General features: G+C 34.2%; 1 protein-coding gene across 1 annotated transcript; it reads right to left on the bottom strand.

Moving 5' to 3' along the window:
* Window positions 1-9,758: 9,758 nt before the first annotated feature.
* On the bottom strand, window positions 9,759-11,256 carry LOC126975204 (gastrula zinc finger protein XlCGF17.1-like). Its single transcript, XM_050822991.1, has one exon. It carries the CDS (start codon window positions 11,046-11,048, stop codon window positions 10,029-10,031), a length of 1,020 nt encoding a protein of 339 aa, XP_050678948.1. The 5' UTR covers window positions 11,049-11,256; the 3' UTR covers window positions 9,759-10,028.
* Between the last annotated feature and the right edge of the window lie 6,365 nt (window positions 11,257-17,621).

Raw genomic sequence — 17,621 nt, 5'->3', positions numbered from 1 at the left:
ATTTTCATAATTACTGTCAAAATAAGTAATTCTATCAAAGAAAACGCGCGAAAACTACAAGTTTGCTAGTCGATATCTGCATAAAACAATACCACTTGAGTGATCATGAGAGGCAATTTTATAGAATTCATAATATGTATTGTTTTATACTACAGCCCCCTGTGGACAACCACCATAACATTTTCTCCAGCTTCTTTAGCTCTCTTATGCTTGTTACTTTGACCTGGTGTGGTCACTACACCAGTAATAAAATACAATAGTATAGAAGCTGACTGGTGTACATAATAATGTAACCCAGTCAGCTTCTTCTACACTACCATCCACTTAAACATAATATCTCAATTAAGTCAAAATTCAGTCCTTCTAAATTTTGTATTAAAGCTCCAGTCATTACCAAGCATCTCCTGTTCTTCAATCTTCACAGCAAACTCCTGTTCTTCAATCTTCACAGCAAACTCCTGTTCTTCAATCTTCACAGCAATCTCCTGTTCTTCAATCTGCACAGCATTCTCCTGCTCTTCAATCTCCAGTTCTTCAATCTTCACATCAATCTCCTGTTTAATGAACTGCACTCCTTGCAACTCGTTAGTATTAATGATTGGCTCCATATCACAATGTGTGGGATGCTTATGCTTGAATCTGAAATGTCTATATGTAAAATATTACTAAATATTTGAATAAAACAACTGGGGACTAAGTATTCATAATTATACAAAATCTAATTTTAAATATGTTTTGTTTTATGAAAAATAGTATTTAGACAAGCAAGACATATATTTACCTGATGATATATTCTTGAAAACTTTGACAAAAATTGTGAATTCGCTAGCTAATAGCTACCATAGACCATCTACAGCACCTGGCACACCTCGATCTGAAACACAAAATATGTGAAATAGTACTTGAACACTACTTATTAACAGCAGAAAAAGGTCACCACACAGGTTAACTAGCAGACTCCTAATCCTATGCAAAGGTATTGCTCTAAATATCTAGAGATCCGGATGTTATTTTAAGGAGAAACTTAACAAAAAACATTCCAAATCATTAAAAACTACGGATTACAAATCTTGATTATATGTGATTTTTGTATATTGCTTGTCTACAGATTTAAATCAATAAGTATAGTATGTTGAAATTTTAATAAATAATTATTTTGTCTACACCAGTTTTTTTTTAAACCGTACTCTAATCTCCACTGATAATAGAATAATTAATATTAATTACCTACGTATCCTACGTAATGGCTATTTCTAATTTTATAAAATGTTTATAATTTGTATTTTTGTAAATATCACACAGTGACAGTACCTTTGTTATATTTTTTAATCGATAACAAAGACAATTTAAACACTACGTTCTTCAGATAACTACCCTATATAATATTATAATGTACTCTGTGGATTATCCATAACACTCGTAGACTGAGAAATTATAATGTTAACTACTCAACTAGGTATCAAATTCTCTTTAGAAAAAAAGAAATTAGTACGTTTGAATAGATAGATATTATGTAACTATACTGAATTTTAATATTAAATTTGAGATTTTATATCTTCTTATCATCTAAATCCTTTAAACTGTAATACGATTTTTCAATAAGATTATGTTTAATATAGGCTTTGAACTTGTTGAGGAATATTTCCATTATGTTCTCAGGAAGCTTAGCATAAAATCTAACGCAATTACCGATAAATGACTTGCCGAGTTTACTAAGCCTAGAAGTGGGCATTAACAGTTAATTTTTGTTTCTAGTATTAATATTTTGTTTTTTCATATACCTTTTAAAATTTATTGCCATTTTTATGAACATATGGTAAATTTTCATATATATATTGGTAAGAAAGAGTCATAATTTTAAAATCTTTAAATTTAGATCTAAGCGACTCTCTTGGTCCTATAGCATAACTTGCCCGAACAGCTCTTTTCTGCAGCACAAAAATAGAATCAATATCAGCAGCATTACCCCACAATAATATAGCACATGACATAATGCTATGAAAGTAACTAAAATAAACCAATCTTGCAGTTTCAATGTCTGTCAAGGAACAAATCTTTTTTACTGCGTATGCAGCAGAACTTAGTCTACTCTATAAGTTTTCTATATGAGGGCCCCATTCGAGTTTGGCATCTAGCGTTATTCCAAGATAAACAGCGGTGTCAATTCTATCTAATTTCTCGTTTTTAAGATATCGATTATATATCGATTGACACTTGTTTAACATTAGGTAAAGTAAATTTAATGTACTTTGTTTTATTACCATTAAGTAACAAGTTATTAGTTTCAAACAAATGTACAATTTTAGTTAAAGCATTGTTAACAACGTCAAATTTTGGTAAGCAACGGTATATTTTAAATATGAGTGATGTATCGTCAGCAAACAACACAATTTCATATTTATCCTTTGCATTATAAGGGAGATCATTTATATAAATAAGGAAAAGAAAAGGTCCTAAAATTGAGCCCTGTGCCCGCTTTCCATTCACATCCACCTTTTGTAGTCTACAATTTAAATAGGATGTCATTAGGTCCATGCTTTATTTTTAATACCGTAATGGTGACGTTTTCTGACTAATGTTTCGTGTTCAACACAATCGAACGACTTGGATAAGTCACAAAGACGCCAGCGCATCACGAGACTCTTCCCAGGCTTCAAATATATTATGTATCAAGTCAACACCAGCATCGGTAGTTGAACGACCCTGGGTGAAACCAAACTGTTTGGAGTGCAATAAATTATTATGGAAAAAATGACAAAGCAATTGATTTAAAATTAACTTTTCAAAAATTTTACTCAAAGTGGGTAGTACAGTCTATAATTAGTAGGGTCACTGGTACAACCTGATTTAAACAGTGGAACTACTTTACTATGCTTCATTAGGTCAGGAATTTCACCATATTCTTCATAATATAATAAGTTATATAAAGTTTGTATTTTTTTTATGCTTATATTTAAGTATGTTGTATTATTATATTTTTTGTCCTATGATATTTTAAATGTAACTTTAATGTTCAATTGTTCAGAATGTTCAGGTTAGTTTCTGTCAGTGTCGACAAATGATATAGGATATGACTCTCTCGGATTTGACATAGAGCATAATATGGCTATTCCAAAATGACTAATGAAAGACACGTATTTAAGATATTTCTTAAATTTAGTAATTATACTAATGAAATTAGCACCTAACGGACTATACTGAAATAATACTAATGACTTAAACTAATCTGTTTACTTATGTAAAATAATACTTATGACTTAATATTAATCTATTTTACCTATGTAAAATAAAACTGATGACTAGGCAGCATGGTCTCTGATCTTAGCCTGTTCCTTGTGGAACGAATAAAAAAAAAGTTAATTGTACTGTAATAAAAGTAAGTAAGTATTCTACTTTTCTTTAGGGATGGCGATTCTTTACGAAAAAGATCGATTTTTAAATCGATTCGAATCGTAGTCTAATGAATCGATTCACGAAAAAATCGAGGCCTACAAAATCGATCTTTTTTTCAAGTTTGCGTTTACAATGTAAATTTGTATCAATTTTACTAAAAACAAGATTAATATTGCAATTAACGATATCTTATCAATAAAATCAGGGAATTCAAAAATAACAATTATTTTTATTACCGTATCAAACTATAAGATCAACTATAAAAAAAAAATAAGTATTTATATACTGAATGTTTTTATTGATTGCAAAAAAGTAAAAAATAAGGTAAGAGTTAAGTTTAAATATTAAGCATTGGGAATTATAACTGGGAACTATAGTTCCCAATGCTCAATATCTAAACTTTTTAAAAACAACAGTCTGTCAAGCCTTTTGGGATCCAAGCGGTTACGCTCATCACTTGCGATGTTTCCAGCAATTGAAAACAGGCGCTCACAAGGAACGGATGATCCAACGATACTCATATACATCATGGCGATTGGGTGAACGTGATGATAAATGGAGCTCTTTTGTTCTTGCCAGTAAAGTACAGGATCATACTTCAGGTGCACAACTGCCTGCGATAAATAATGTTTGAATTCTTCATTTAAGCCTTGATTTTCCTGTGCAAGTGCATTGCATAAAGAGAGTTGCTTTTTCACAAGCAACTTATGAAAATCCCATATTCCGTTTTTCATATCCTTATCAGCGCTTTCTATTGCGTCGACTTCCTCACTATTATTTTGTGGAAGTGATTGTCGTGTAATATCCAAAATTGAAGTGTTTATTTTATTTATCGCTCGAGAACAGGCTACATGGTCAGTAAAATGAATTTTTTTAAATCTAGGATCTAAAATGGTCGCAGCAGCTAACAAATGAACTTGTTCAACATTTCCAAATCTTTTCTTCAAGCCGTCCACAATTAAAGTCCTTGTTTTAACACCAATATCCGTTGAATTTTTCATTGTATTATATGTTTCAGTCAGACAAGACACGATGGGTATAATTTTACTGGCTGTAACGTAGTCTTCTCCCGATATTTCTTTAGTTATTACTTCTAATGGTCTCAATATATTTATAAGATCTTTTATAAATTCTAACTGCTGTGCAGTTAGCATTGTTGGCGCTTTAGGATACTTGAGTAATATTGGCGCAATTATTTCGGATAACTCAACAAATCGTTCCAATTGATAAAAAACAGAATTCCATCTGGTACACACAGACTGAACAAGCCCCAAAGGCTTTGTTTGATGACCCTGAGCTTTCTTTAAAGAATCAGCAGCATTTGTATTATGTTTAAAATATGTGGTAATATCTTTGACAGCTGTTAGTAAATTCTTGGCTTCTTCCAGTCCATCCTTATTGTCAAATGGTTTTGATGCTACTAGGTTTAATGTATGGGCAAAACATGGCATGTGTTTATTTTTGCCATAAACATTTGTGACAGCTTTAACGATATTAGCGCCATTGTCCGTGATAAACGCTACCACTTTGTTACTTGTGATGCCCCATTTTTCCGTCATATTGATAATAACTTGTGCTAAGTAGTCAGCATTGTGTGGTTCTGTTAGAGCAGTTACACCAAAAACTATGCTCAATAATTTACTTTCATATATACAATGACCAGTTAAGCCTAAGTAGCTTTGACTATTATGCGAGTCAGTCCAAACATCTGCAGTTAAAGATAGTGCTTCTACTTCTTGTATTTTTAGTTTCAGTTGTGTCGAAAGAATGTCATATTTATCGTCAATCATGTGGGTCATTGTTTTTCTGGCTGGAACTTTATAAAGTGGTGCCACTACTTTCATTAAATATCGAAATCCTGTTTTTTCCACAGTATTTAAAGGCAACCCATCTTTTGCGATCATGAAGACTATTGCATTGGTTATTTGACCACGCTTAATACCAGTATCTGAAAATAAATAAAATAAAGTCTTAATTATTGATCCTGTATGCATCTCACTTTCATAAAAAAATATTCAAAAGGTTTTAGTTTCATGCCTTACCTCCAAATGATTTTATATTTGTTAAGCAAGATGTCAATGTTTGCTGTTTTAAGACTGATACATTGGTAGAAGAAGAAGCCACGCTTTCAGCATCCGAATTATCAACATTTTGCAAATGTGGAACTGGAACGATGTCTAAAGTCATGTCATCAACAACCTAAAACGAAAAAACATAGTTACTTCGATTTATTTAATATCGATTTTTATTTTTTTCGAAGTCAGTACATTGGAAAACAAATAATGTGACATAAGAAATGGTTTCACTAACTTGATCATTTCCATTATCATTTCGTGCATTACCACATTTACCACCACCACTTTCACTCTTCTTTTTGAGACTTACGGTCTGAATTGTTGGATGACGTCTTAATAAATGATTGCGCAAGTTTGTTGTGTTTCCCTTAGTTTTTACGTCCTGGTGACAATATTTGCATGTGCCTCCGAAGTCTTTTTTAATAAAATGATTCCATTAATCACTTCTACCCGACATGCTGAAAAAATATATTTATTCCTCATTTATTATATGTATTAAACTTGATAAACAATGGTATTTTAAGTAATTAGTCACTAGTTTCGAGTAATATTCAAAATCCTATTAGGATTAGTTAGCATAATTTCTTAATGAATTTAAAAGAATATTTTATATGAAAGAATAGTTTAACATTTTATAAAAAAGTAACCTTTATATAAAAATAGCACCAAATGTGAATCGATTAATTAAGATACGAATTGCTTTAAAAATTGATATTTTTCGGAAAGAATCGCCATCCCTAGCCTGGCGATTACTTGATTAAAATAAAATTAGAGTAAAAGCGATAGTTTATTTTTAAAATGATAATGGGAGCTTTACTATTTTTTCTGTAAACAAGATGAATAATTTGATGCTTTGACGTTAAATAGATAATTGGACATAAAGTAATCGTGAATGAAGTATGAACACTTCCATTAATAAGAATTCCACATATTACTTATTAGTTATTTCAATGCTGATTATTCCTGTGTAAAAGTAAATTTAAATGATAATCACAACTAACAGAACAAACTGAAAATAATAGCGTCAAAGTAAAAAATAAGAAGCGCTTTACTTATTTACTTACCTACTCTCAATTAGTTATTATTTCGCAACAAACACTACATGAAAATCTGATGAAAATCAATCATGAAAATACTTATATTACGCTAATAACAGTATTCATTAAACGACAACAACAAATGAATAATGCAATATCAATCGTCACAGATTATAAATACATAAAGTCAAAGACTACAAACGTAACTTTTTTATTAAAGAGAGGCGAGTAAAGGATACTAAACATACAGCCATCTCGCGAGTTTATGAGTAGTTAACTCTTTAACCGGCAGCACTCTTATAATTCAGGCACATTCAACTAAATGCAAATAATTGTATGGTTTATACCAAAACAGAAAAAATCGAATGTCGATTTTCAAGGGTGATATATCGATTCAGTGAATCGACACAGTACTTCATATCGATTTAAAAAATCGATATTTTCTGCTCGAAAAATCTATTCTTCGATTAATCGATCTCAGATCGCCATCCCTACTTTTCTTCTGTTTGTTGAAGTTTAAAAAAGAATTGGGTGGTATATTAAATAAGTAGCAGGTGAAAAATCATACGTTTTCATGCGTCGCACCTGCTATTTATGTAAAAATCCCACAATGTTCAAAAATTCAAGAGACACTTCGCAGTTTGCATTGGGAATATGATTCGGATTTCATCGTGAAATAAATAATGTAATCGTCGTTACTGGTCATTATTATTATAACTATCAGGCTTATTACACTTGACTGAATTTAGTAGTCATAATTCAGTCATTACTGAATTTAGAAAAGTATAATCGCATTCAGCAAGCTAGCATGCTAAATTCAGAAGCAAGTGTGGTTCCTGATTGACTAAATCATTTAGTGTTGGAAGGTCTGAACGCCCTGAGAGTGTATTTAATCAGAACCACCATTTCTTAAACGTATGGTGCTCTGAGAGAAGAAACAGATTTCCATTATTCTTTTTTGCTCTATAGCTAATAAATAGTGACTGTAATTGGCAACAAAAATAATTATCAAGTAATGAATTTTGATAGCATCCCTTCAATGGTACATTATTTGGGTCATATGCAATAGTATGGTGTTGTTTAAGTTTTAATAAATAAAAAAACTCCCCTACGAAATAAGAATATTATGTTTCATTTTCTTTTCTAAGACAATCCTAACTTTTAAAGAGACCGCCGTTTTTAGGCGGAGCCGTACCATATTGTTTTGGTAAATATCCATTGAAATTTGATTTATGATTAAGGAGTATGCACACTACATGAAACCACACAACAGTACATGGCTTGTGCTTATGTATTTCACATACAATTACAATAACTTACTTTCTGTTATTGCGAAATAAAGAAAATTAGAAATTACATAACATTACACAGTTTCACGCCTGTATTCTTGAAGGGTTAGGCAGAGGTGTATTTGTTCTACAAACGTTTCACTATGCTTAATTCCCACATAACAGGTGGCGAGCTTCCACATTTCTAAACTCCGGGCAGCTACTGAGAAAAAAATTCTTACGAAAAACCCAATAACTGCATACGGTATACAATAGTATATGGGCCGGGCTTTTTGTCCAGCCTGGGTATTCCCAGGGGAATGGTATACTTTCCTACCTATTATTAATACGAGTATGGTCAAATATATCCACATTAGACTAAATTTATCCGTAATGAACAATTTGTTAATATGGGCCTATTAGAATTATCTTTATTGGCTAAATCATTTTTGATTTAAGAATTAAGATGTTAAGTCTCATTTGCCCAGTAATTACACCAGCTACAGCGCCATTCAGACCAAACCACAATAATGTTTACACATTTCTGGTAACACATTTCCAACATAACAAAAAATCTTTAATTAGAAATGGGGCAATGTGTAGGGTGCCTATACTAGCGGCTTCCTTTGATTCACATAGACCGTGGACACCATTTTTAATACGAATAATTGCGTGATTGTGATTGGATAATGTCTTTCTCACATTGTCCAATCACAGAGCAGTAGATATCGTGATATAAAGCACAATTCAAAGAGTATTAACGCAGACAAGTCGAAATATCGAATAAATGCATAACATAACAATTAAAATAAATACAAAATGTAATAACACAGTTACAATTACACGCATTTTAATCCTTTAAAAGTGTTTTATTTTAAGGGTTAGCACTCGCGTATATTAAGGAAAATACGAACATAACATAGTTTCATAATAAGATTAGAATTACCTATCTCTATTGGGTAATACATAGCTACAGTAAATACAAATTTGGATGATTTTCAATGTCAGCTAAAGAAAATGTACATACAAAATAACTTCGTCTGGCAATGGCAGAAATGAGGACATAATATACCTCACAGCTTCAATAAATAGTAGGTATTTTACTATTATCTGATATTATGTCACATCTACGTTATTATCTGTTTTAGGTCAAACAGAGTTCAGAAAAACAGCTGATAAGGGATGCATAGTGTTTGCGAAAACTTAGCACTTCAAAAATTGTATTGAAATATAATGCTAATTCATTTCTGACTTCAAATAGTCATTAGAGAAGACCTAAAGGTCTGGATCAAAGTATAGTATACCCATGGTTTCACCGTGTATAAACATTTTTATGAGATGGAAAATTCATCTTATTTTAAGTAATTTATTTAAAGTTTATGCTTGTATAAAGGCTCATTAATATAATGGATTAAAACTTATATTAAAATTGGAGCCAGTAATGGCAAAATTACCCAACAGATAAATTATAAAAAAATTATACTATGAACACCAATTAAATTAGATGAAGACACATTACTACTATACCCACAATTTAGATCAGCAAAATATTTTCAAATTAAATGTATGATTTAGAATTTAGATGATTTTGGTTCTTTATATTTAATTAAATATGAGCAGCCGGAGATTCTCCCATGATTTTTTTTTATTGCAAAACCTGATTCATCTTCTCAAATAAAATTAGCACTAGTCAAATTAGCTAATGAGATATTTTCTTTCTATTTATTATAATTGACATGCCAGACTAAAGATGTTGGACAAACTAAACAACATAATAATATGATTTATACTTAGAACATACTCCAGTGACTGTGAATAGGTTTTTGATCTTTATCATGAAACACCTGCAAAGGCCCTGAGATGGTTTGAGCTGTTTTAGCTGAGGTACCAGGTACCTGGTTAGATAGCAAATATGCGAAAAAATATAAATTTTTCAGTATTTTTAAAAGATACAAGGCAGCCCGGAATATTAATAAAAAATTAAATAAAACAAAATATATTTAATACAGCACCCACAATATATCATGGTCTCAACTCTGATACAATTAATGGTGTGTAAAACTCTACCTTGATATACACCAGTACTACTTAGCTTTGTTTTACATAACAAGTGAATCACTCTGTCATTAACACGATATTCTAAGCCAAGTATTAATATAAAAGTATTTGATATGATATTGCTGCTTAATTTATAACATATTAGAACACATAGGTCTTTGGGGCCTCTATTCTTCCATATATAATTTTAGTGTTCATTATAAATGTTCATTTTCCAAAGTAATGTCACATATATCAGCTTTCAAAGTGTTTATTGCCTCTGTATCTCCTATATGCTTATGTGCATGTCTTTTTAATTGGGATAGTTGATTAAAAGCCTTGAAACAAATACGACATTCATATGGCCGTTCCCCCGTGTGTGTCCTGTTGTGAACTATCAACTCACTTGGAGAACAGAAGCACCTGTCACATTCTTTACAACAGAAAGGCCGCTCCCCAGTATGTATTCTCTTGTGGATCACAAGTTGGCCTGATGAGCTAAATCCCTTATTGCATATGTCACAGGTATAGGGCTTCTCTCCGGTATGGGTTCTGTAATGTATGATCAAGTGATTGGATTGGTTGAAAGCTCTACCGCAAATGTTACAAGTAAAAGGCCTCTCTCCCGTGTGGACCCTGCTGTGTACAACTAAATGGTTGGGTCTGCTAAAACTCTTATTGCAAAGATCACAACAATAAGGCTTAGGTTCACTATGCTCTTTTTTATGTATTTCTAGTAATTTATGACTGGTGAATGTTTTATTACATTTAGCACAGTATGGTTTATTGTCTAAGTGTTTTTTACTATGTTTTGTAAGCTGTGATGCAGATATGAAAGATTTGTCACACACGGAACAAGAAAATGGTTTTTCGCCAGTATGGATGCGCGTATGTATTTCTAGTTGACCAGCACTGCTGAAGGAACCGCCGCACTCCGCACAGTTATACAAGTTCTGCTCCATGTGTGTTCGGTAGTGAACAGTCAATTGAAACCCGTAGTTGAACATTTTACCGCACACATCACACGAAAATGATTTCACTTTGGTGTGTATCCTTTTATGTTTCATAAGATAATCGGCCTTAGCAAATGTTTTACTGCATACATCACAACTGAACGGTTTATGATCTTTATGTGCCTTGCTATGTCGAACTAATTCAGTTGAATAACAGAAGGTTTTGCTACAAATGGTACAAGTAAATGATTTTCCTGGCTTTTCTTTCGAATCATTACTTTCCATATTGATGTACCTATGTTGCTACTATGCTAATTGCTGCTGAAACATGTATTCGACACTATATTTGATTCGAGATTAGAAAATATGTGACGTGATTTTTACTCAGAACATAATCCTTAGAATAAATCAAAGTAAATAATAAATATATTCTATATACATAAATCTTATTCCCCATTCATCTATTTTCATTTTGATAATTTAATAGGTAAACATACCAACATGGTTATCTTTTTTTTTTAATTCAACCTATAGGCAATTGGGCAGGGTATAGTCTTTTGACCTAAAATAAATAACCTTGAAATAGCCAATTATTGGAATAATCTAGATAGGTATAGTATCTTATTCAGATATAAAACACATAGATGAGAATATAAAACACGTGCACTAACACTGATAAAATAAAATTCATAACCCATAAGAAATTAACTAAGAATGAGACATAGGAAACTGTTAAGAGATGAGCCGTTCACGAAGGCCTTATGAGGAAGCTTATTGTCGCTCAGAGGGTAATGGAGGAGGCTATGCTCAAAGTTTCCCTGCGAGATCTAATCAGAAATGAGAAGATCCGTGAGAGAATCAAAGTTGGCGACATAGCTCAGATGGTTGCGAAACTAAAGTGGCGGTGGGCAGGGTATATAGCTTGACGGACAAATAGCCGTTGGGGCTGTAAGGTCCTCGAATGGCGACCACGCACCGGGGGACGTAGCGTTAGTAGGCCCCCCGCAACATGGACTGACGATCTGGTCAATATCGTCGGAGAAGATTGGATGAAGGCAGCTCAGGACCGATCATCATGGCGATCTTTGGGAGAGGCCTCTAAGAATGTCTTCCAGCTGAAATGGCAAAAATTGAATGACATTAAAATATTTGGCTAAGATCACACGCAGAATTTCTGATTATTTAGTACGCATACTGCGCATATACCGCGACTCTGTCATTTGGTATGAGTGTAATGAATTAGCGAACAAAGGTTTTTTAGCAAGCGTTTTAGTGCAATCGTGTCAACCAAAATTTAAAAACTAGGATTGTTACCTTTGCCGTCGCTTTATATTTCGAGATTTGTATGTTCGTTAATAAACATAAGGCTAATGAATTAAATCCGCCTAACAGGCGTGATCCACAAAGCCTTATTCTATATGATGTTCTCAAACTAACTACTAGTTCAAACTTACTAAATATAATAACAGTTGTATAATATTGTTGCGTAGCAACCCTTCGAAGTATATGACGAGAGTTATCAAACTTCAAGACATTGTTAATTTCAACAGCTCCGTCAGCAATACTCGTAGCTCAGCGGAAAAGTGTTTACTTTAGATGCTGTAGACCCGTTCGATACACCTACCAGTGTATGGATTTTTTTGGGTTTTGTAAAGTTAAAGGAAATTTCTAGTAAGTTCAGGATCAAATCAAACAGAAAAAAGAGGATGGAAAATGTGTAAGCAGGATAAAAATAGTTAAAAGAATTTTCTAGAACAATTTAAATTTAAAGATGGAATGGGAGAATCATTTTGAAAATAGAACGGATCCGGGGGTATATAAGCCGTACTAAGCGTGGCCTACGGCAGTTATAGTTCTGACTCGAAAGTGTAAAGAAGAAGAAGTAGTGAAAAGTGGAAGTGTTCCAAGAAGAAGAAGATAGAAGAGACTTAGTGTTCGGTGCGGTGTGACGCATTGAAAGTACCGCAGCCCACAAGAGGAACAGCGGCAGACCGGCGAAGTGCAAGTTCAGAAAAAGTGAACGCAAATTAAGACTCGTTCCTATAAGCGGAGTATTATTTCCAATCCCTGACCCACTCCCGTGTCAATATGTAATTGTGTTGGTATCTATAATTTGCCGAATAGAATAAAAAGTTTAAATTCTACATTACTTAATCACAGATTACATGAGTGAATGTAGTTGAAATAGACTAGCCTAGCTGTGGCTACATCTGTAGGTAAAGAGGTGGATCTTTATGACTGCGTATGCTGCAGAATTGAGCTTCTTCGAATCTAAGGGCCCCATTGATGCTTATTATCGAGAGTTATACTAGAAATCCAGTAGTGTCCAAGAGAGCTAACTCTTCGTTTTAAATTATAATATTAGCTTTTTCTTTTTTTAAATTATAAAATTGCTAAATTTAGTAGGTCGTATTTAGATAAATTAATAATAGTAAGTGTACTTCAGATTCACTTAAAATAAAAAATTAATCTAGCAAAAAAACAAACGACTTAAAAAAATCGATTTGAAAACAATAGATTTAATATGCACTAAAAAGTAAAAAAATAATTGCGTAGTTTAATTTTAGATTTTAAGGAATTGATCTAATTCTAGTTACTATTATTGTTTTTTTTGGAGTCGATGTCAGCCAAGGTAGGTTTGCAACTATAGTCATAGTTGTAGGTGAGTTGTTCTTGTGTCGCACGCGTAACTTGACAAGGCGAGGGGCGAGGGTGAGGCCGCGGTGGGAGGACACAAGTTAAAGTTATATAGGTACACACCACGTACGCTCTGTAGAGAGTAGGAAGTACATTCTTAGTTCACATTACCTGTGAATTACTTCGTCAGCGTGGATTTAATATATTCAATGAAAGAAATAAAATGGAGGTCTTACATGCAACAATATTGTTTGGGCCATAAATCTAACAGGGGTTACCTTGTAATCTAGTACGTATATTGATTGAAAATGATTTAAATATTCTTCTTTTACTGTATTTTGGTTTGAGCTCATCAGCTCTAAGCATAAGGCATAAGCCATCGCTTATTACCAATGTTCTAAAATCTAAATAATAAAATTAACTAATTTAAATTCTATATTAATCATTAATAATTATCTATCTATATCAATAAAGGAATGAATCATAACGAAACATCTTATAGCATTGGTGTTTTTTTTTAAAGATGTAGATTCGATGCAAATAAGACCTGACCATAAATTAACTAAAAAAGCATAAAGGCATAAAAGGCATTTATTTTCTCAAAATTGATTCCTTTAGAATTCTTTTTGGTGTCATTTCTTATACTACTAGATACTACTACCGCTTCGGAAACAAATGGCGCTCTGAGAGAGAAGAAGCGGCGCAAGAAACTCTCCCAGCATTCTTTTTTTATGCGCTTTTTTCAATAAAAATATATAATATTGTACAGTCGCTATAAAATAATCACAATCTAGTCCATCATTACTTATATTACTTAATCACAGGCTGTCCGATCATTTAGATATTCAATTAAATACGGGGTTCCTCAGGTAAGTGTTCTTGGTCCATTTCTATTTTAAATTTATATTTATGACATTATAGATATAAAATACAAACGTTAAAATAGATTAACAAATTTATGCTCTTCGGCAAATAAAAATAGTTACTTGTTTGCAAATAACATTATTAGCTTATCACGCTTACGTTGAATCTGTTTTACGTTACGGACTGTTCTTGTGGGGTAACTGTACAAATATTTTGTAGGGTTTTTATATAGCAAAAAATGTTTGAGAGCTATTTGCAACTTCTCACTTGATGAGTCTTGAAGACCTCTGTTTGGAAAACTTAGACCCCTTGTTACCACTTGCTTATCTTTCATGTATGAACTGTGCGTATTTGTGAAATTCAATAGTGATTTACTCAAGAACGCTTGTGAGACTAATATTCAAAGAAACCGCTGGGATCCAAATAGACTAATTTTCGACAAAATCCCACTGACCAGCAGTATGACAAAAGCTGTCTTGCTATGAGTGTCAGAATATACAATAAACTGCCCAATAATTTGAAAATGATTAAATATAAGACTTTTTAAGAAAATACTTAATCACTACTATTTTTAAATTTTTGAATTTTTTACATTGATTTTCTCTTCCAGGTGCATATAATATTTAAAGTTTAGGTACTGGAAAATTATGAATAAATCGATGAATTCGAGATATAAAAACACTAAACCCAGTCTTTCGACTTTGGTTGGTAGAAAACCATGTTTTTTTGCTAAAATTAACACTTATACATATTTATTGAATATGACAACTTACATAATGTTAAATGCCCATCGCGCCCAACGCGCATATAACTACCACGCATCAACAATGACTGCCAATGGGTTTGAGGCTACTGAGTCGCGACTTTGCCACGTGAGAAAAACCGAGCCAAAATATATCGGCATGGTCGACGACGGATCGCTCGCGGAAACAGCTTACACCGTGGTGATCTCATCCTTGAAGTCAACGGTCAAGCTGGCGGAGAGACAACGCTGAGCTATTGGTCGTCGCTCCAGCTCCTAGAGAGCAGTTCCCGAAGATTTGGTTGTTTGGGCTCTTCAGTGCCTTCTATATAATAATTAGTAACCAACTTGTCACAATTTAAAGGGCTAGGTATAAAAAGAGCATGTACTGATAAACTGTATATTAAAGATTCGTCCGTCCTACAAGGTGCCATGCGGCTAAAAGACCGTTCCTCGCACGCCCGACACAGTGGCGTCAAACTTGCAAGCGCCATAGAGTATATTATAGTCTGTTATTGACACAAGAGTAACTATTTGTTATTAACTTATTTTGTTGTCCGAACAATCTCCGCCTCCTGGAAGAATTGAATAAATTGCGGTTCTTCTTAGTAATTATCGACAAGCGGACAAATTCGATTGAAAGCCCGCCGGATGATTCCTTTGCTGGTTTTGATGTCAGCCACACGACAAGCTCCGTCAGAGCCCATGTGAATAGCTGTGATTCTTCCCAACGGCCATTTCATACGTGAACTACATTTATCTTTGATCAGCACCCATAATTAATTCGGTTCGGTATTCGGAAATCTTTGCCACTTAGTGCATTGCTGTAATTCAGAAATATATTCACGGCTCCATCTTCTCCACATGTGTTTTCTTGCTTCCCCGATGAGAGCATACCTATGCAGACGGCTCATCTATTTATTAACCTATGTAAGAACCCAAATAAGAACAAGCATCAAGTTAAAGAAATAATTTTGCGGAAAACAAATACCTAATAGAAAGAGCAGTATGAGGAAATTTCACATTTGTCAAAGTAAAATAAATTAATATTTGAAACTCTCAGGCAAGCTAGACAAAGGGATTATAGCGGATAGGTAAAGGTCTAGAAAGTAATGGAACGAGCACACCTCAAAAATACGAAGCCAATGCCCAACTTCACATTCACACGCCACGTGATTTCTTTGTTCCCGCATTGCCGTTGCCATCTTTGTTTCAATTTTATGATTTATCCGAATATTGCAGATTTCACGGTAACCGAATTACTTGTTTGGGCTCTTCAATGCCTTCTATATAATAATTAGTAACCAACTTGTCACAATTTAAAGGGCTAGGTAAAAAAAGAGCATGTACTGATAAACTGTATATTAATATAAAATGTAGATTCGTCCGTGCTACAAGGTGCCATGCGGCTAAAAGACAGTTCCCCGCACGTCCGACACAGTGGCGCCAAACTTGCAAGCGCCATAGAGTATATTATAGTCTGTTCAATAACACAAGAGTAACTATTTGTTATTAACTTATTTGTTCTCCGAACATTTGTTGTGCTAGAACATTCCGCGATCAACACCTCTGCCGAATCTAAACTAAGTCTAAGCTTGCCGTCTCCTTTTTTTTATGGAAAAGGAGGACAAACGAGCGTATGGGTCACCTGGTATCTCACTGCCGCCCACTGTCTCTTGTAACACCAGAGGATCACAGGAGTGTTGCGGGCCTTTAAGGAAGGTGTACGCACTTTTGTTGAAGGTACCCATGTCGTACCGTCCCTGAAACAACGCACAAGGAAGTTCATTCCACAGCTTTGTAGAACGTGGAAGAAAGCTCCTTGAAAACCGCACTGTGAAGGACCGCCACACATCCAGATGGTGGGGATGATATTCTAACTTATTGCGTGTCGTGCGAAGGTGCAATTCAGCGGCAGGAATCATGTGAAACAGCTCCTCGGAACACTCCCTACAATAAATGCGGTAGAGGACACACAATGAAACGATGTCTCTACGCAAAGCCAAGTGATCCAGCCGTCCACCTAGCACTGGGTCCCCGACAATTGGAGCTGCTCTGCGTTGCACGTGGTCAAATTGATCGAGCTGATACTGGGGTGCGCCATACCAGAGAAGACAGCAATACTCCATATGTGGCCGGACCTACGCTTTGTACAGCGCTAGAATGTGGGCTGGCTTGAAGTATTGCTGTGCTCTATTTATGACACCCAGTTTCTCCGAAGCCAATTTGGCTTTGCTCTCCAGATGGCTGTAGAATTGGCATTCGCTCAAGATATCGAGACCCAGTATTCCGATATAAGGGCTGGCCGAATAACAGGCTATAAGGGAAGTGTTGTCGGAAGAGCGGTGATACGACAAATGGGTTTTTTTTTGTGGTAAACGGGCAAACTTAAGTCTTCTGGGGGTTAAATGGGACAAGGTTCAATTTACCCCATTCCGCGACTTTCTCGAGAGAGGACTCGATAGAAGACACAAGTTTCTCCCGGCACTGGTCGACGATTTCCGTATGGAGATCTGCATGGCCCGTGTATACTGCATCTCCCGTGCTGTCGGCTGCATAGCAATGTATATTGGAGGTGTCGAACATATCTTTGATATGCAGAAGAAACAGTGTGG

The sequence above is a fragment of the Leptidea sinapis genome, chromosome 2, assembly GCF_905404315.1.
Source record: "Leptidea sinapis chromosome 2, ilLepSina1.1, whole genome shotgun sequence".
Taxonomy (NCBI): Eukaryota; Metazoa; Arthropoda; class Insecta; order Lepidoptera; family Pieridae; genus Leptidea; species Leptidea sinapis.
Note: the sequence above shows the minus strand (reverse complement) of the source record. Positions and strands in the feature narration are given on the sequence as shown.